Genomic DNA, 20,299 nt, shown 5'->3' on the forward strand with positions numbered 1-20,299 from the left:
CAAAAGCGTTCTGTTTTTCCTAATAGTTTTCATTAGACTTTAATGATTTATTGCTCATCTGCAAGGATTAATATTGCATTCATTAAAAATCATTCATATACAAAATAAACCTCTCTCCCTCCCAGCCCGACGCTGCCGCCACCCCTGGACATGGCTTAGATGGAGCTGCAGCCCTCAGCCTGGGTGCTGCAACCCACCCGGGGTGGGAAAGGCTCCCAGCCCACGGCCCCCAGGAGGGCTGAGGGATGGCAGAGGGGCCACACGTGTCAGGCAAGCGCTCCCCAAGAGGGACAGAGAAGGAGCAGAGGGCACAGGAGGGTGAGCCGAGCTGCGCCATCCCTCCTCACATCATCCTCCAGCCCCCAGCGAGGGAAAAGCAGCGTCGCAGCCATACCCAGAGCCACAGGAGCATCTCCCATCCCTGGGATGCGGTGGCTGCAGGCAGCCGAGCGGCTCTCTGGGGGCACCACGTGCCCGTTATCTCTAATGGGTGACGTGGTGGGGGAACAAGCGAATCCCTCCCTGCTCCGGCCTTTGCTGGGGGAAGAAAAAGGCATTGGGAGAGGGAAAAAAGCCAGGAGGAACCTCACTGGGTTGCAAGGGCTTTCCCCCAACCCGTGACAAGCTGCAAGAGACGGAGAAGAGAAATACTTGTCACCAGAGAGGATGGGGAAGGGAAGAAGGAGGCGATGAGAGTGGCTGGAACACTGCGGGATGCTGCTGAGGAAGCTCAGCTCGGGGGCGAGCAGCGAGGGGAGCCCAGGGTGCAGGGGCCCACTGGGGCACGGGGAAGGCTCAGTCTGTGCATCCGCCTTGGAAAGAAAGTGAAATGCCCTCCAGAAATATGCAGACATTCTTAACAGCACCCGCCGTGTCCTGCTGGGAGATGGGGCTGCTTGGATAGAGCCCAAACTCCACGGCCGGACACATCGCCCCTCTTTAAGGAGCAAAACAAAAAGGAAAAAGAGGAAAAGAAAGAAAAGAAACAAAGATATGTTTTTCAACTCAAATTAAGGTGCAGTTTGGCTAGAAAACAAAACAAAACAAAAGACAACTAAGAGAGATGAGGATGATGCTGGGTTAAGTGACCCCCATCCGAATTCAGATTAGCACCCTGAAACAGTGAGCTCCCCAGAGCCGGCCAGCAACCGAACGGGGGACCTCGGCCAGGTGGGACGGTCACCTATTCGCGAGGTGGCCAGCAGGTGCCACTCTGCTCCCGAGCAGAGCGAGGAGCATTGAACTAGCAGCTAAAACTGGGCTCTTTAAGGCAATTTAGAAGTTGCAGATAATCCACACAAAGAAAGAAAACGTTAAGGTAAGGTAGAAGAGCATCTCCGGATCTGCAGATATCTCGGAGAAGGTTAAAAACAAAGACAAATTGCCCTTCACACAGCAGGAGAGCGAATCGGGCTGGGAGCCACCAGCGGCCTCAGCCACATGGAAGCAGGGAGATCCCAGGCTCTGTGCTGAGATCACAGAGATGCGACCACATAGGAGGGTGAAAATGAGAAGGAAAAAACAGAAGCGACCTTAAAATCACGCCGGTCAATGTAAAAACAGGGTTCCTTGTTGGTTAAAAGAAGAAAAAAAAGTGAACCAAAATGAAATGATCTTTAAAAATAATCTCCCTAATGTTGCCTTGTGTGGTCTGGTCCTTCATAGGTATGGTCCATCAGTATCTGGAAGAGAAGGGATGGGACAGTGAGGCTGAGGGATGCAGCTCCCACCTGCACAAGAGCCACTGAGCCTCCAGCAAAGGCGCAGACCTGTAGTAGTTGGGTTTGAAAGGCCCGTTTTTGTTGAGTCCCAGGTATTTCGCCTGATCGTCCGTCAGTTCCGTCAGGTGGGCGTCGAAGGAAGGCAGGTGCAAGCTGGCAACGTATTCATCTGGGGAACAGGAGAGGGAAGGAAGGGGACTCAGCACACAGCAGGACGGGGGGCCTGAGAGGCTGTCCTGGCCCTCTGCACCTGATGGAGCCCTGCGCCCCAAAAGGTGGATGGAAACCCTGCAGGGTGAGGGACGCCCGCAGCACTGCGGAACAGAAACGGAAAGACCCGCGGGGGTTTTGGGGTCACCCTCCCCAAACTCATCCCCTCTCATCAGAGGTTTTGTTCAGCCCACCTCTCACTTTGTCCTTACATCCAAAACCTCTGCCCAGTATCAACCAGTGCAGGAAGCAGCTCGGAGAGGCAGCTCCTTCACTCACCCATCTTCTTGGGCAGCAGGTACACGTCCTGTTTGTAGCGGCCCTCGGGAGCGTTGTACAGCTCAATCAGAGCCAGAGCCTGCAGACATCACAGCGGGGTGAGGGACAGCCGGGACACACAGCACAAAGCTCCCGCGGATGGAGGTAAGGATTTGGAAGCCCGAGGGAGGGGTGAGCACTTCCCAAATGCCCCCAAGGATGCACTTCCAGCCCTTTCCACCTCTCAGGAGCCTGCTGGCACAGGGGAGGACTGCAGGGGTTGGAGATGAGACGTCAGCTGCCCTGGTGGCAGCACTGGGGGCTCAGGGCCCGAGGGAAAACCACAGCGTGAGAGTGAAGGAAAGGGGAGCAGCTCTAATTCTAAGCCCGAAATGTGAGGCTGCTGCACCACATGGGAACGGGCTGCTTGCTCTGAGCTGGAGGCAGAGCTCCAAAACCCACAGCCTCTCCCTCAGCAGGAATAAAACTGCATCTCCCCCAAGCGCCAGCTCAGACAGCTGAGAGCCAGATCTGAAACACAGCTCCCATCCCTATCAGTTTGCACAGCGAGGAAAAGAAAACCTCCCCCCCCAACGACGTGAGCGCCCTCCCCTCCTTCACAGAGGTGGGCTCAGCCCTGCAGTTTCCTCCCACCCACTGCAGCCAATGCTGAGCGCACATCGCACGGCTCGGCCAGATTTAATCATCTTTTTTCTTTGAAAAGGTGGAGTCGGGGCAAACAGAGCAGGGCTCAGCCGTGTCCGCCCAGCTGAGGCAGTGCTGATGCTCAAAAGCAGTTTAACCACTGACTCCCAGATCCCCAAAACTCACTCTTGTTGTTGCAACTTGGAAATCAGTCGTCTCAAGATGGAACAAGGCCTGGCTTTTGAAGTAAGCTTAAACCTGTGCTCAGGAAGCTCTCTGCTTGCTTACTGCACAGCAGGAACCGTCAGAGCAAAGCCAGGCTCATTTAAAAGCTACCTCCCAACTTCACGCCATCGTTAACCACAGCCCAGCCAAGAGGTGGCGGCTCCGTCTGGCGCCAGCGATCCCAAGCATCCAACTGTGTGTTCCCTGCTTCTTCCAAAACATCCCCACCCCAAAGCTTGTGCAAGGCCCCGCAGCATCCCAACCCCCCCTCCCCAGGCTACGGACCTGAGTGGTGGCTGTGATAGAGAGCACGAAAGTGGGGACCGTGGAGCAGCTCAGGTTGAGAAGACGGCCCTAAAGACAGCAGGAGAGGAGTGCTGAGAGCTGAGCGTGTGAAACAAATCCAATCTGGAGACAGGACTCACCTCTGTCTCTCTGTCCCTCCCTGGGGCTGGGGACAACCACAGGGCAGTGATTCTAGAGCTATCCACAGGACCAGAGTGTCCACACTCTGCCTTAGCTTAGTTTCCACCCCAGCCCTCAGCTTTGGGGAATGGAGATTCTGTGGTTGCTAGGAACTGGGAGTCTCTCCTGCTGCTCCAAGAGTGGGAAGAGGAGACAACCAACCCCCCGTTTGCCAGGTGGGAAACCCTGTAAAAGCTGGATGCACAGGGTGTTTGGCTGACAGGGGTGGCACCTCTGTGGCTGCACGTGGGACGTGACACCTCCTCTGCCTCAAGGATAATAATAATAAAAAGCCATCGAGAAACCCCTTTGCTGAGCTCTCCCAGGGGCACCTCCCTTTCCAATTCTGACCCTGAGACATTTCCTGGTGGACGCACAGCTCCCAGCACACCTCAGCCAGCAGCACCACCCTCTTCCCATCCGGCCAGATGACGTGGTCCACTTGGGATCGGACCCGCTCCCAGGTCAGCTCGGGGGTCCGGAGGCTGGTCTGCAGGCAGGATGGAGAGGCTGAAATCACCAAGGGGCGACCACAGGGCAGGCAGGGGCAGCAGGGACAGCAGGGACACTCACCACATCGATTTCCGTGTTGGAGTGGCCCATGTTGCACACGATGCAGCTGTTCTTCATGCGATCCAGGTGTTCTCTGGTCACCACGTTCTTGTTTCCTGCAGGCAGGGCAGAGATGAACCCGAGGCAGTGGGAATATAAACCCTCACATTTCTCCTTCCCTGCACTTGGGTGAAGGAATCGCAGCTTGGGGTAACGTCATTCTCCTGGCTGATCACAGAAAAACACGTGCTGAGTGCTGCCTCTGCTCCCACCAGGGGCCAGGAGAGCCCAAAAACCCTTTGAGGACCGATGGCTTTGATGCCCCCCTTCCCAGGGGCTGAGGAAGACTGCGGTCAAACTGAAGGCTGGGAGCGAAGAGGAAAAGCTCTCCTAAAGAGAGCAGCTTTTGCCAGCGTAAAATGAGGGACTCCTGGCAGCAAAGCATCCATCCTGATGGCTACAGAGCCCCTGAGACACCGCTGGGGAAGGAGCACTGCTCAGCCTGCAGCAAGGCTCACCCAGGACCCCCTCCCTCCCTACCTGTGCAGGTAATGACGACGTCGACCTGACGGATCACCTCACTCAGCTTCACCACCCGAAATCCATCCATGCTGGCGAGAAAGGGGGACAGGAAGCACAATAAGGAGGAGAAGCCTGGTTCCTCTCTGCCTTAGGCCAGAGGGGATCTCAGTCCTAGGATCTCAGCTCTGAATCACTCCTGACAGCAGCCAGGCTGTCCTTCCACACCCCCAGAGATGCCAGATGCGAGTGAAAGGGCTGTGCAAAGGATGTGGCATCAAAACCTGCTCTCACAATGCTGTGGGAGCTGGGGATGTATGAAACGCTCTGCCAGCCCTGCAGGAACGCTTACAGCAGTCTTCCAAGCCAACTGGCTGCGGCAGCCTACTGCCTGGTATCCCACCACTGAACAAGCCCTGAAACTGCCCTGGTCCTTCCTCATCACACCCCAAAGAGATGAATACTCTCTGAGCTTAGCCACAGATCCTCCTGGTTCTGTTTCAGCCTCTCTGAGGGTTTGCAGGAGGCCAGAGAGCAGAGGAAGAGACGTTACATGTTGGTTGTGAACATCTCACCAGGCTTGAAGGGCGCAGATGGGGTCGATCTCCGTGACGTAGACGATCGCTCCCAGGGCTTTCAGAGCAGCACAGCATCCTTTGCCAACCTGCCAAGGCAAAGCATTGATGTGAAGACAAAAGCAGGGTGCACCAAGTGCTAAAATCCCTCCCCCAAAACATCCTGAGCTGTTTTCCAGCTGCGCCCTGGAAGCCTCAGCCCGAGGCCAGGAGCAGCTGAGCGAGGCACAATTCCACTTGTTGGGCACCACGTGCTCAGCTCCCCTCCAGCACACCACCAGCTGGCAGGAGCTTCCAAACCACCCCACTCACAGTCAGCACAGCTTGCATAAGCCTTTGCTTCCCCCTGCTGCCTTTAAACCATGGGGTTTCCTGCACTGTCCTGCACTGATGGGGGAACAGATCCTCCACCTCATGCTCCCAGCATCAGCATGGGGAAGCAGAACTCCTACAACAGTGACTCAAGTCCTCTCTCTCCACTACAAAATGACACAGAAGCTCGTCAGCAAAGCCCTTTTCTCAGTGCCATTTACCCATGCTGACACCTGATAGTCTCCATGTGCCCATAATCAGCCCTGTTTTGGGGGCACCTCATGCTACCAGGTAAGAAACACCACCAGACACTCCTGCTTATGACCCAGCTCCAACTGGGTGAAAATGGCCAGAAAGGGCAAACTGGGACATCAACCCACATCCCAATGGTGAACCAGCGAGGGTGGAAAGGCTTCCTCAGTCTGCAGAACTGCAGTAAACGTCAGGAGAGGCCCCAGAGACAACAACCCTCAGCATAACTCATGGTTGGAGAGGCACACAGCACCGTGGAGAGCCTGGGAGAGAGCCAGCACAGCTTCTCAGTCGAGCAGAGCTGAGCTCCATTGGTATCTAAATAAATTAGGAAGCGTGTTCCTGCTGGGAAGAGCATTTGCAGCTACTGCCAGGCCCTCTGCAGCACGGGGAAGATGAACACCCACACAGACAGCGCACAGATGGAGGGAAGGTGGCAGCTCCCAGCTCTGCGCTCTTCCAGGGCAGAATCATTTACAAGCTCGTGGTTCAACCTCCCCCCTGCCAGAACATCATCCACCAGCAAGAGGCAGCCTGCCCTTCGCCTCCTGTGCCACAGGCTCAGCGACAGCCGGGCTGCCTGCTGAACTGGAGCCAGGCACAGCAGATGGGGGCACCCATGGGTAGTTATCATTCAGGCCAGCGTTCCTAGCAACTGTTGGATTTGCAGCTCAGCTGATCTGCAGGCAAACTGGGCAATGTGATGCTTGCTTTCCACCCTCCCGGCGGGCTCGAGAGAGACGTCTCTCCTAACAGCTCCCCAGATCCAATTTCCTCTATCAATCAAACGTGAGCAGGGAAGGGGCAGGACACTGAGCTAAGGGAAAGGATGGCTGGGGGGAGGCTCATGAAACTCACCTCCCCATAGCCACAAACCACCACTTGCTTCCCTCCAAACATCACATCTGTGGTCCTCTTCAGGCTGGAGGACAGAGAGAGACCTGCTTTGGGACCGGTCAGGCACACAGCAAAGGGCCCCAAAACCAGGTCCTGCAAACGCACAGCGAGGGCAGAGCAGCCCTGGGGATGGGGACAAGGGCTGCACTCACCCGTCCAGGATGGACTCCCGACAGCAATACAGGTTGTCAAATTTCTGTTTGGTCACAGAGTCGTTCACATTCATGGCCGGCACGCAGAGCTTCCCAGCTTTGGAGAGCTGGTACAGCCTGCAAGAGGACAGAGGCAGGTCAGAGCAGACAGCAGCAACCCGATGAGACATCTTCAGATCAGCCTTCCCAAACCCCTACCTGTGCACACCGGTCACACTCTCCTCCACAATCCCTCGGATCTTCTTGAATATGTTGGGGTACTTCTTATAAACCCAATGGGTCAGATCCCCACCATCATCCAGTATCTGGAGGAAGAGCACGGGGCAGTCAAGCTTTCCACCAGGAGAAGCACTTGCAGGGGATGGGGGGGGATACAGAGAGATGCAGAGCATCTGCAGGCACTGCTGGAGAGCTGCCTATGGGCCAGGACTCCTGGGTCCTCCTGGTTGCTTCAGGGGCCCCCTCTGAAAGGGAGGATTTTGTACCCTGTGTGGAGCCAATGGATCCTAACAGGTTTTTTTTTGTCCCTGTTACTGCTTTGCAGCCTGGAAACGCAGCCACAGGCAGCACTAACTGAACAGCCTGAGGTCAGAAGGAAGCTACAGCATTCGTGCCCCATAAGGAAACAGCTGAGAGGAAAGGCTGCAGGAGCTGTCAGTCCTGTGCCACATGCTCTCACATCATCTGTGACCACGGACCCCAAGCCAAGGCAGTGAGAGGCATCATCTGCTTTCAGCAAGGCAATGGAGCCCTCGGAAACCCCTGCAGATGGGGTCTGTGTCAAGAGAGGAGCAGTCAGGGCAGCTCCCACAGGGAAACAGGTCTCGTGGCTTCCTGACTCGCTGACAGGCTCCAGCAGGAGATGCTCCCATGCCATCGTGCTGTACAGCTCAGGACACTGCAGCTCCCACAACCATCACAGTGACCCCCAGCCCAGCTCCAGCTGCCATTCTCCACGACCCCCATGATTTTGGCACGGACTCAAAGGCCTTTACGACACCAGCAGGTGCCCAGGCACATCGGCAGGCTCCTAAGAACAGCCCCAGGGAGGGGAGGGTGAGGAGCCCCCAGTGACGGCTCCACAGAGGAAGAGGAAGGGCTGGAAGAAGGCTCGTTACCATGTTAGCCTGCCAGCCATCTACGTTAACACAGCGGTCAATGCACCACCAGAAGTCATCCTCTGACTCTCCCTTCCAGGCAAACACGGCAACACCTAGAAGGAGAAGAGGAGCATCCTTGGCACCCGCTGAGTTTGGCACAACTTTCTGCTTGGGAAAACCCCAGACAAGGAGAACCACGCAAGGACCAAAGCCCAGGATCTCACCTACATATCCATCCCTAAAAGATATTGGGTCCAAGCCTTTCCTGAAACTGAGAGAGGGACTGGAAGGGATGCTGCCCCACGGCTCAGCAGCACTCACCTGCTTCTGCCAAGGCAGCTGCCACCTCGTTCTGGGTGGAGTAGATGTTGCAGGCAGACCAGCGGCACTGCGCCCCCAATGCACACAGCGTCTCAATCAGCACCTGTGGGACAGAGGGCTGAGCAGGGAGGGCCCAGCACAGCCTGCTGCAGTGCACAGCCAGGGATGGAGCGGGGGGAGCGGCTCCGACAAACGCTGCCCAGGGAAAATGCAGGCAGCAGAACCTCTGTGAGAGGTTGCCAGGAATGCGGAGGGGCCTTCAGCAATTCCCCCACGGAGGAGAGTGGGGAAAAGGTGGCTTTTCCCACCTTGGATGCTCAAATAAGAAGCCACTCACCGCAGTCTGTGCTGTAATGTGTGTACAGCCTACGATTTTAGCTCCGGCCAAAGGTTTCTCCCCTTGAGCTCGCTTCCTGAGTGAAATCAGAGCAGACATGTCTGCAAAAGGAACGCAGGGGTTTTAATGATGGCTTTTAATGATGGCTTTACTCCAGGGTGGGACCCCTTTCTGCCAGACCTGCTCCCCTCTCAAGGGTCTCGCAGGACACATCCGGTCCCATTGCTCTCGCCATAGTCACTGTGCAGCCAGGGAGAAACCTCCCTGCCTCTGCTCTGACAGCTCTGTCCAAACTGGGATCAGGACTCCAGCATCATCTGTCCCTTGGCAAAGCCAACACAGCACCTCCCAGGCACGTATGAAGGGGGTGTGGGGTGGGTGCTGCCCAGGGCAAGCACCAGGGCGCCCCCATGAAGGGCAGCCACCAGCCTCACAGCAGGATCACATCAATAAGAAACACCTAAAGATGGAAACAGTGCCGCCGTACCTCGAAAGAGCTGCTCTAAATGGCTCTGTACCCTTCTCTGGCTTTGGTAGCTTGTATCTAAAAGGAGCCTGGAAGCAAAGTTACCCAATCAGAAGGGTAACTCTCAGCTTTCCACAAGCCACAAGGGAAGAGGCTGAGACAGTTTTAGTGTCTCCAAAGGAGCTGCAAGATCCTCTCCCACTGAGGCTCCCCACCCAAAACCCCAGGAACACACAGAGCCCTGCTATCACTTAAAAACAAATGCAACCTATCGTTCATGCTTGCTGTTGCATTTAGCTCTTCCCCACATCGTGTGCTGATTTGTGGAGGGAAGAGAAGGCACTGGAGGCACCCGAGACCACGAGGAGAGTCGTGGGAACCCCCTTGGCTCAGCACCCTGAGCCCCTCAGACCCCCACAGCCCCCCCTCACCTTGCTCAGCGATCTCAATCTCCCGGCGTCCAAACTCTGCCTGCTTGATGTTCTTCACGCAGAAGTTGCTGCTGCCTTTGGAGTTGGTTTGCTGCTTCTCACGGGGAGACACCTCATCGTCAGAGCTGTCTGTGTAGGAGGCAGCTAAAGCCAGCAGAGGAACGCGTGTCACCCCCAGTCCTGGTGCTCTCTGTCCCATTTTGCTTCCTGGCTTTCATGCACGCCTGCTTATGGCTCAGACTACAAATCTCACAAGGAAAAGCCTTGTCCATAAGGAAGCTGGCACTCTCACTCTTGAAAACAACTCAGTGCTGAGTGATCATAGAGTCATAGAATGGCCTGCGTTGAAAAGGCCCACAATGCTCAGTCAGTTCCAACCCCCTGCTACGTGCAGGGTCACCAACCAGCAGCCCAGGCTGCCCAGAGCCACATTCAGAGCCTGGCCTTGAATGCCTGCAGGGATGGGGCATCCACAGCCTCCTTGGGACGCGCTGTGTGACGCACTGAAGCCCAACTATGAGAACGAATGAGGCTGATTTAGCAGAATACAAACCTCCCAGAACCCCAGAACCACCCTTTACACCTCAGAGCACAGCCCAGCAATACAGAGCATCCTGAAACCAATGCCACAGCGGCACCACCAGCAGCCCTGGGGTCACCTACCAGAGCTGTAGCTGTCAGTGGAAGACTGCGAGATGGAGCGGGACAGGGAGCGGCGGCCGGTCTTGGTTGGGAACTTGGTGAACTCCTGCATGTCATCTGCAAACTGGATTTGCTGAGAGATGCAAAGGAAGAGAAAGTGCTAAGTGAGCCCGTGCTCCATCATCTGCTGTGGCCACATGGGCCCAGGGCTCCTTGCAGTGTGCTGCTGTCACAGAACTGAGCGCTACCAAACGTCCCCAGCAGCGGCTCCGTGGCTGCAGGCGCCCAAATCAGAACCTCCTTTTCTGCCTCCTCACATCCCTGCCACCAGAATTTCGTAGCAGATTTGGTGCCTAACACCCGAGGTCAAAACAAAGAGCCTTGGAACATCCCCTCTGGCTCCAAGAACACTGGTGTGCTCCTGCAGGGCAAGCACAGTGCAGCCCTCTGGCCGAGCCCTGGGTGGCTGAGGTCCCCATGCAGCTCCATCAGCATCAGCCCCTCCATCACCAATTCTGCTGTTTCTGCCCAAAAACACAGCACTGACAGAGCTGGTCCCAGCACCAGCTGCGATCCTGGCACTCCTATCTCCTTTCCCAGGTTAAAAACAAGGCACGTCCTTCCAAAACCCACACTAAGAGCTGGGGGGGGAGAAAACCAGCGAGGGAACATTTCAACAAAAAGCAGTTGACATTGCATTGACTTTCAATCTCCTGCTTGTTACAGATGTTTCCATTGGAAGAGATGCCCTCCAACAGCTCTTCCTCCCCCCCGGTTCGGCCAGAGGCAACTCAGGGCTCCATCAGCCTCAAAGAAGGGGCAAAACAGCCCCAAAGTGCCTCTGCTCAGCCAGCAACAGCCCCACTGCTCCTGTAAGAGCTGCATTCAAGGCAATGAGGAAAAGAACCCCAGGGCCTCCGTGGCTTGCTGACAGGGGACAGGACCCCCACCCTGCTGACAAAGAGCCCCAGTGCGGTCTCTTCCCTCTGATGGTCACTGCAGGATTTAATTTTGGCACTTTAATAAGGATGAGACCTCATTGCAAGGAGTATCGTTAACAGCATCCCCACGGGCATAGGAAACCTCCAGAAAAGCCCTGAAGAGATCAGCATAGAGGCCTCAAGGAGGGGGTTTCCATGCCATTGCAATCCCCAAAAGCTCTGATGTGGCAAGCAGGCTCTGAGAGCAGAAGAATGAAGCTATTTAGCTGAGCCATCCGTCCCAGACAGGAGGAACCCGGCAGAGGACGGCTGCGTGCATGGCTGGGAGGACTGGGAATCTCCATGGAGTTTGCAGCTTTGGATTTGCAAAATCCTTTCAGGTTGCTCAGTGCAGAGGGAGGAGGAACCTGAAGGTGTCCCAGCTCACAGGAGAGCTCAGAGGTGTGGGACCACATCCAGCAAGCAGTGCCAGGTGCTCAGCAGCCTCATCCTGGGGGACACACTGCCTTCCCCACCGAGGAATGATGCTGCCAGGCCCTGCTCAAGGCCTGCTGCTTGGCTCCAGCTTACCAAAGAGAGCCCAAAGATGGCTGTGCCATTCCTGCAGCAGCACAGAGCGCTTCCAGGTGGAAAGCAGAGCAGCAACGCGTCCAGCACAGCACCACTCCCAGCCCATCCCTCTGGCAACCTGTCAGAGCAGAGGGTGTAAACATGCCCCCATCAGATAGCTGCTGGCATTAAACCAGCTTAAAAGCCCGAGCTGAGGTGTTTTCTCTATCTCAGGAAAAGTTTTCCAGGAAAGAGGTGAACCCAGGAGATAAAACAGCGCAGCCAACGCAGTCTGGTGCTGCAGCACAGGCAGCAGGCACGTGTCAGCTCACAGCTTGGGCACCCAGCGCATGGCAGCCGGAGGTGTAACACCTCCCTGTGGATGGCAAACAGGAGATGCATGGGCTGAGGGTGGGGATGGGGCTGTGCTTCACCACCACCATCCCCACTGACACAGCAGCAGCAGCTCTGAGGCACGGCAAGGTCCCACTGCTTGGAGCAGCAGCTCTGGGAACTGGGTTTGAACCAAGGGAAAAAAGAAACATCACTGCTAAGGAAACAGAGTGCTGAATTAACCACAGTAATCCCCACCGTGGCTTTAGCAGAGCTCATCTGAACCGTGCAGCTTAGCAAAATCTGCCCCATCTAAAATTATCGCCCAACGCAGCTTCTGACCCGAGCCTGCTTGGCACATCAGGACTGCAGCACTGGGTGGGCACTGCTGCATTACAGCAAGGCCAAAATCCCCCAATCCCTCAGCACGGAGCAGGGCTGGGATGGATGGAGTTGGATGGGGGGGAGGTGAGAGCTGCGTGTGAGCAGCAAGCATCGTGCCGAGCTCCAGCCTGGGAGCGCAGGGCTCAGTGAGCTGCCCTGGAGGAAAACACCAGGACCTGAGGTCTGCCTGCCAAGTTTCAGCCCAGCTGTGCCGCCCGCCAACCACACACGATCTCAATCACACCTGATGAGGCAGAAGTACATTTCCTCCCCTTGCAAAACACAGCACGGCTGTGGCTCCCACCCCAATGCTCCCCAGCATCTGGGAGAAGCCGTGGACCGCAGCCACCACCTTGAGCACACGGTGCAGCCACGCTGCGTGACTCAGTGGAAGCCGGCTCTGAGCTCCGTGCGAGGCAAGGAGGTGACCCACCTAAAGCAACTCAAGGCAGCCAACCCCCGTTTAGCATCACCCCAAGGCCGGGAGGCCGTCAGCAGCTGCCCCCACTGCAGCACCCCTCCTGCAACCTGCCTTCAGCCCCTTGCTTTGGCGTCCCCATGCATTCAGGCAGCCTGTGCCTTCCATCCCAGCACCCACCCCTTCACCAGCCCAGCACCCAGCTGCTTGGAGGGCACGCAGAGCTCTGCAGGCCTGGAGGTGGGCAGCTTCCGATGCCCAGGCAATTACCTGTGCAGAAATCCCACTGCCCCGTGCAGTTTGCTCTGGGGAAGCCGTGGCTGTGTTCTCATGCACAGCTTCGCCCCGCCGTGCTGCTGAGTTTGGACATTCCCAAACGACAATTGTTCTAATTCATTTCTTTTCAGCGGAGAGTCGCTGCGTTCAGTTCAATGCGGCAGGAAGGAAGGGAAAAGGCACCCCAGGGGCTGAGGCCTCTCCAGTCACACAGCAGCCAAGGGGAAAAAAAAAAAAGACGAAAAAAAGAGGGGAAAAACACAACCACAACCAACACAGCGTGAGGCTTTTCTTATTTTCTAGGTCAAAAAGAAGAGCAGAGCAGCAGGTTTGCTCAGGACAGCCCCCCGGAGAGGGGACAACTCCTTCTGGGCTCTGATCCTGCAGCCACCCATCCAGAGATGCTGCTGGGGAGCACAGCCACAGTTGCTGGCAGCAGCCCCAGGCAGGCAGTGCTGTCCTCAGCCCCACTCTGCCCTACTTGCAAGCTGACCAAACGCAGCTCCTGCAGCCTCCCCGAGCACAGCAGCGTCCACAGTGGGAGCAGGGACCCATCCAGGGGCAAAGACGCTGCTCAGGACTCAACCAAACGTGTGTGGTTTTGGGATAGAAGTCACGAAGGCAGCTATGGGTGTTTTTGGGCACCTACTCTGCCAGGTTACCCAACCCCAGGGGCATTTCTAGCCTGCATTGCCCTGAAGGATCCAAGGAATGAGGCAGATGGAGACACAGGTTTCAGCTCCCATCCTGACCTCTCACCACCCCAAGCTCCAAACCAGCACCAAGGGGAGGTTTGGAGAAAGGCTTCAGGTGCACATTTGGCCCTGTGGTTCATCCAGCCACCCCATTCTACCTCCTCCTGCCGGCCAGAACCAAGCTACAAGATGTGAGACTGCACAAGCTGGCAGGAGGCCATGGCCAAGCTGGAGGCACAACCAGATTTCCAGCCCAAATCCACTCAGCAGCAAAGAAAAACCCCAGCCAGAGCCAGGGCAGATTTGGGACGAGATGACCTCTGATGCTCCCTTCCAGCTCCATGATTCTAGGATTCCATAATGCTACGGGCAGGGGGCTGGCATGAGCAACACCCACAGCTTTGGCCACGGCCACAGCAGCAACATCAGCATCTTCTGATGGTCCACAGAGCAGCAGCCATCACATGAACAAGCAGGAGCCAGCCCTGCCCCACAGGGCAGTCACAGCCCGAGGACTTTCTCCTCGGGGACACAGCAGCTTCCCAACCCTTTGAAGACATCCCCATGTGCTTCAGGGGGTGATTTGGTTCAGCTTCATGGATCAAAGAGGGATCATCTCCACAGAGCGCTGCTTCCATCCATACCTGCAGCTCAGGAAGGCAGGAGCTGCTGCCAGCAAGGCAGAGCTGAGCAGGAACCACAGCCAAACCTCAGCCTGAAACACTCTACAGTTCCCAACAAGGAAATAAAGGGCACTGAGGTCCTGGCCAAACGAGCTGGCTGAGCCCTACCACCATCCTCCATCCTTCGCTGGCAAAGTGCTGGGGGATGAAAAACAAAACCAGAACGTTTCCATGAGCACAGGGGAAGGATTACAGACTTTCAGTGCACGGGAGAGGTGAAGGAACAGCAGGAAAGGAGCGGGTTCACCCCAAAGGTTTACAAGGCTGCAAAGCGCCACGAGGTCTCAGCCACCCCACGAATCACCGAATGCTGGTGAGGGGAAAATTAAACAGAGCACGGGATTAAATAAAATCAATGTGATTTTAAGCGCCCGACTGTTAAAGAGTAACTGGGAATAATTGCTGCCTTATAAACACCTTCAGGTCAAAGGTGTGCTGCCTCCAGCAGCGGCAGAGGAAAGCTCTCCAGCAGCAGATAAGGCATCTGGTCCTTGGACTCCAGGCTTCCAGGCAGAGCATTGCTCCCTATGGGAGAGTTCCTGGAGCAGTCTGATACCAGAATCTGCTCGGGCAGTGAACGCCCATCAGGTTGCAGGGTTCAACCCTTCCAAACCAGCTGGGGTTACCTGCACACCTCCTGCAGTGCAAACAGAGATTGTCGGGTCAGCCCATGCACCCCCCAGCAGAGATAGCAAGGTTTGTGGAGGGCGGATAAGGCTTGGGAACAGGGAAAGCATCACTCAGGAGGAGCCTTTTGTGGGCTCAGGGCTCTGATGGGTTTGGAAAGGGCACAAACTCACCCATCAGCCACCACTAAGAGCCCCAGCAGAACTTAGGAGCTCGAGGGCCACAGAAATCCGTGCGTCACAGCTGACAGGGAATCAACTTCAATTAAGGGCCATTTTTAAATGAAACCCAACTTCTTCCAGCCTGAAAAGGACGCAGGAACACGCAGGAGTGCTGTCAGAGGGCTCAGCCAGCCCTGCTGTGCAAGCTGGCAGAAAACCCCAAACCTCTCCTAACCCAAAGCCACGAGCAGCGAGGCAGCCCAACACCCAGGCTGCCCTACCTGCCTCTGCTTCCTCCCCAGACACAGCCTGCAGAAGCCCAGGAGCACTTCAAGACTTCTTTTGGTCTTTCAACAGACCGAGCACCTCAACCCCCAGACCCAACCGTGTCAGAAGATGCTCCATCCCAACGCCATGGCTGTAAGAGAATGGCTGTAAGGGAATCAGCATCACGCAGGAGCAGAGCTGAGCCCTCCCTGGCAGCAGGATTGATTCAGTTCCATCCGGGGCAGCAGGAGGGGGAAGAAGCGAACGATCCTCACGTCCTGCCCGCAGCCCAGGCTCCTGCCACCTGCACAAACCCCAGCCAGCCAAGTTGGGCAGCGCGAGCTCTGCAGGAGAAGCTGTACCCACCTCCAAAGGCAGCAGGAGCCTCACCCGAATGACAGCACAGCCTGTTTAACTAGCTGGAACGTCATGTCCCCAGCCATTGAAGTTCTTTGGCCGTCACCAACCTGAAGTAAACAGATTCTGCAGCAGCAATAAGCTCGTTACCAAGGCCACCGTATTGATCCCCAAGTGGAATTAAAAGGCGCCGTTCAAGCACGCTGCAGGGCAACTGAGGTGGGCTCCCAAAGGCAGCCCCCACCTGCAGCTGTGACAGGGGGCCCTGCTGTGATGCTGGGGACTTTCTGAGCCTCCTACAGTGGCCCCGAACCTCTCAAATCGACCCACGCTCCCCAAGTCATTGAGAAGGGGGGTGATCACGTGCTGCCAAAGCATTGGCACGAGGTCCCCTGTGGGCAGCGCTCCGTGGGACAGGCAGGAACGTCACCACGATGCTCCAGGGCGACGTGAGGCAGATAAGCAGGCGTCGATCAAAGGGCTCAGCAGGAAGTGAAGCAAAGCCCTCTGCAAACAGCAGCGTTGCCCACAGGAAGCTCGCGATGATGATAACGAGTCCAGCCAGCCAGAAGCAAATCTCCTGGACTAAGTGCTGCTCAAACAGCAGGGATGTGGTGCTCAGAGATTGCTGGGAGGAACAGGGCACCGTCCTCACCTGCAAAAGCCTGGGCTGAACCGGCTGCTTATTGGCAAGGCTCACTGCCAGGCTTGCTGGCTGCTAGAGAAGGACGCCCAGCCACAGCCCTGAGCAGGGGCAGCACGAACAGGATCCAGCTTGGGCAGGGAACAACACCCAGGGAAAACTGTCAGGGTCCCAAAGAAAGCATTGGTGTAAGGCTGGACCCAGCCTGATTGTGCATTTTGGGAAAGGCCTAAAGAAAACAGGGCCTTGCTGCCAGTATTCCTCCCGTGCTCCCATCGCGGCTCCCACCAGGGCCAGGAGCCCCAGAGCCCATCTGTGCACAGCTTGCACCACCAGAAGGCCAGAGCTGCTCCTGAGGAGTGCTGGGAATGGACATCCAGACCCCTTCCTACCCCTGAAGGTCAGCAAGCACAGTGGAAACAGCCGACCTGGCGTGCTGCAGGAGGGGGAGAATGGAGAGCAATGAAAACGACCCAAGAGCGGCTTTCACACAACTAATTACAGATGCTGTCACTTCACAAAGCACCACCAATCCCTGCTCCCAGCCCCAAGCAAAGCATCTCAGCTCACAACACTGCATGGCTCACGCTCACCATGGGTCAGGGGCCCCGACTGTAGGGCACAGCAATGTGTTAGCTGCCTCCCCACTCCAAGCAAAGGCCAAATCAGCTCCGTGCTGAGCAGGAGGAACCCCCCCCCTGCTCCCCCAAACACACACGCACTGGATATGGGAAGGGAAAAGTGCAGGGAGATGATAGAAGAACAGATGGTTGGGGAAGGAAGCAAGCAGCTGAGCACACAGCATCTGGTTTGAGAACCAGCAGAGGAGGTGGCTACAGTGGGGGACAGGCACAGAGAGGCAGGCAGGATTCAGGAGCAGCCAGGATGAGGGATGAAATTAAAGGCAGAGCAAAAATGAGCAGCCCTGAGAGCCGTGTCAGCACAAGGGCAGCCCTGTCCCCAGGACATGCTGGGTTCCTGAGCATCACACAGCAGGGATTACAGACATGTGAGGACAGAGAGCAACAGGGCTGGAGCCCAGCACAGAAGCAGACTGCAGCAAGGTCAGGGAACACTCAGCAGCAAAAAGCTGCAGCAGAGGCTGCTCGGGGTCCCCTGCTCCCACCTCCTGCCAGCTCCACAGCACAGCAGCGCCGTGTCCCACCGCACGGCTCTGCAGGGCTGCAGCACCAACCCCAGCACGCAGCGCTGGAGCTCATTCCACGTTCACTGCATGAATAAGCAGATCTGTCTGCAGAGGGGGAGAGCGTCCGTCTGTCCGCCAGCGCCCGAGCGTGAAGGTGCCTGCATGGAGCTCACAGCAGATGGGTGACAGGGACAAAGCATGCAAAGCTCCCCCTGCTCTTGCCCCCCCCCCCCCCCCCCCCTCTTCCCCCCAGCTCAAGGGCACACAGCACAGCCGGGAGCTCAGGGCTGCAGCAACCAGCTGAGACAGGCTGGGAAAATCCGCCTCCAAGGGCGCCTGCGGGTCTCAGGGGTGCAGGCAGCCCAACTGCAGCAATGATGGCACGCAGGGCGCAGGGAGAGCACGCACTGCCCTTCTGTTCTCCTTCATCCCCGCGTCCACAAAGCGGCCTCAACCCGCCCGCCCCCCCCCCCCCCCTCAGATCAGGGCACGCGCAGCAGAGAGCACCGCGCTCAGCATCGCTCACCTCTGCCTGCAAAGCTCTCCTTGCCCAGCAGCCAAATCGCCCCCACCACAGCTGCTGCTGTTCTGCTGACAGCCCGAGTTACCGTGAAGCGGAGCAGCAAAGGAGCTTCAGAGCCTGCAGGCAACGCCAGCAGCTCCTGGAGGAGCACCGGCCGCATTGCTGCAGGGAGCCCACAGCTCTGAGCGCCTCGACGGCCGCAGCTGCGACTTAAATCCGGAGTTGATTGTATGTAATCTTTTAATCTCTTACCTCCTGCTGTTTCACTTTTTCACCTTAAGCAAATCAACGACAGGAGGGGGAAAAACCGCACCTGGGTCAGCGTCACCAAGGAGAGTAATGCTGTGGGGTCCACGCACCTCCAACGCGGCTGAGCTGCTCCCCAGCGCTCAAGCAGAGCCCCAGGCTGGGGACACCCACCCTGTGTGCTGGCACAAGGCAAGGCTGCTCTATGAGGAGCTCATTGGTGGCAGGTCACACACAGCTCGGCACCGTCCCACCCTCCCCGCTGCCCAGCACTCCATCCCAAAGCTCAAGGAAGCCAAAAGAGGGTGCACAGCGTCCTCCAGCTCCACCTCTCAGCCATCTTCTGTGCTGAGAACTGCCTTAAGAAGCTTTGGCTTGCATTAAAACCAAGAGGCATTTTAATGGTTTAATTGCAATCCTGCTTGGAAGGCATCTGAAATGCCTCCACCTGGGGGCAGGCGGCACCGTATTGTAGGAGAGCAATTCTCCATCCTCTTCCTTTCCACCATTACCGAGCCCCATTTGCACAAACTACTCAGGCAAGGAGAACAACGGCCCGAAGCGTTTTGTTCCTTGACCTCAGCAATGCACGCTCCCCAGGATCTCAGCGCCTGCTGATGTTATCAGCCTCAAACGCCTCCTGTCGCTCAGGGCACCTCCAGCATCACCACCCAGCCGTTGCAGTGTGACGGCTGCTCTCGGTGCTGTGCAACGAAGCCGTGCACGCAGCAGCAAACCCAAGGTAAGAAAGCATCCCATACCTGCCCAGACAGACAAACCTCGCCTCTGAGAACACCGGGTTGAATCCCCCTGGGCACAGAGCTCATTCCTCGTTCTCTATGTAGGATGCTTCGGGATTCACTGCTTGCTCTCCTCCCCGCCTCACCCATAAACATCCCAGCTACGTGGAAAACAACAGCAATAAGAACGGAAAAACAACGCCTGAGCCTCCCCTGCAAGATCCCAGCTCCGCATTCCTCTGTTCCTTCCTCCAGGCCACGTTCAAAGCTTGGATAAACAGAACTGGGCACGAGAAAACCTCCAAACCTCCAACCCCCCTCACAACGAGAGGCACCGAGAGCAGCACATCCAGCACAGAGCAGCACATCCAGCACGGCGCCGCCGGAACAGAGCTCGGCTCCGAGCACGCGGGGACCCCCGGCAGCCCAGCGCGGAGCCCTGCGGGGACGCACCGTGCCGACCTGAGGGGACACGCAGCTCCCCGCCCCGCAGCACGGCGATGCGACGGAGCTGCTCGGCCTCCGGTTCGCTCCGCACGCCGAATTTCACCCCGCTGCCCTTCGGGCCGCCCCAGGGCAGCGCTCACGGCTCAGCCCATCATTCCAGGCAGCTCAACGCGATGCAGCACGGAGCGAACCCCGACAAGCCGGTACCTTTTTGGGCGCTTTGGTGACGGTGGCCATGAAGGAAAACTTCTCGGCGTCCTCCGCTTCCTTGGCCTGCTTCGCCTCCTCGCCGCCGGCGGGCTCCGGGACCGACATCGTGCGGCGGGGCGGAGCGGAGGGCGGGGAGGGGAAGGGCAGGCTCGGCTCGGCTCCGTTCGGTTCGGCTCGGCTCCGTTCGGTTCGGTTCGGCTCGGCTCGGCTCGGCTCGGCTCGGCTCCGTCAGCGCCGGTTCGCAGCGCTCTGCGGCGGACACTGCGGGCGCCGCGCGAGGCGCCGGGGGCGTCTCTGCTGTGACGTCAGCGCGTGGTGACGTCATCACGCGCCCGCCGGAGAAGCGAAGCGGGGAGACGGCGGAGAGAAAAGGTGGGGGGGGGAACGGCGCTATGGCGCCCCCTGGTGGTAGAATGGGGGAACGGACCGCCGCGGGAGGACTTCGGGAAAGTGGGAGGGGGCTGAGGGGGGGAGCGTGGGGAAGAGTGATGGTAGATAGAGAGATAGAGAGAGAGATAGAGAGAGGGATGGATGGATGGATGGATGGATGGATGGATGGATGGATGGATGGA

At 57.3% G+C, this 20,299-nt stretch overlaps 1 protein-coding gene across 4 annotated transcripts; it reads right to left on the minus strand.

The window, feature by feature from the left end:
* Positions 1–11: 11 nt before the first annotated feature.
* AHCYL1 (adenosylhomocysteinase like 1) lies at positions 12–19,995 on the minus strand. Of its 4 annotated transcripts, none has more exons than XM_042884242.1 (17): positions 19,725–19,995; positions 10,102–10,213; positions 9,439–9,567; positions 8,542–8,642; positions 8,205–8,307; positions 7,902–7,996; positions 6,982–7,088; positions 6,784–6,900; positions 6,593–6,656; positions 5,171–5,259; positions 4,617–4,687; positions 4,098–4,192; positions 3,916–4,014; positions 3,345–3,413; positions 2,211–2,289; positions 1,770–1,890; positions 12–1,682 (listed from the first exon to the last, which is right to left on the minus strand). In XM_042884242.1, the coding sequence occupies exons 1-17, from the start codon at positions 19,830–19,832 to the stop codon at positions 1,676–1,678; spliced, it is 1,566 nt and encodes a 521-aa protein (XP_042740176.1). In that variant the 5' UTR covers positions 19,833–19,995; the 3' UTR covers positions 12–1,675. The 4 variants fall into 4 exon arrangements, with proteins under 4 accessions (XP_042740176.1, XP_042740175.1, XP_042740178.1 ...); XM_042884241.1 differs by having other exon boundaries at positions 9,439–9,582; positions 19,725–19,994; XM_042884244.1 differs by lacking the exon at positions 19,725–19,995 and adding an exon at positions 18,088–18,106 and having other exon boundaries at positions 9,439–9,582.
* Between the last annotated feature and the right edge of the window lie 304 nt (positions 19,996–20,299).

The sequence above is a fragment of the Lagopus leucura genome, unplaced genomic scaffold (assembly GCF_019238085.1).
Source record: "Lagopus leucura isolate 7727_CA_CO unplaced genomic scaffold, USGS_WTPT01 Super-Scaffold_100043, whole genome shotgun sequence".
Taxonomy (NCBI): domain Eukaryota; kingdom Metazoa; phylum Chordata; class Aves; order Galliformes; family Phasianidae; genus Lagopus; species Lagopus leucura.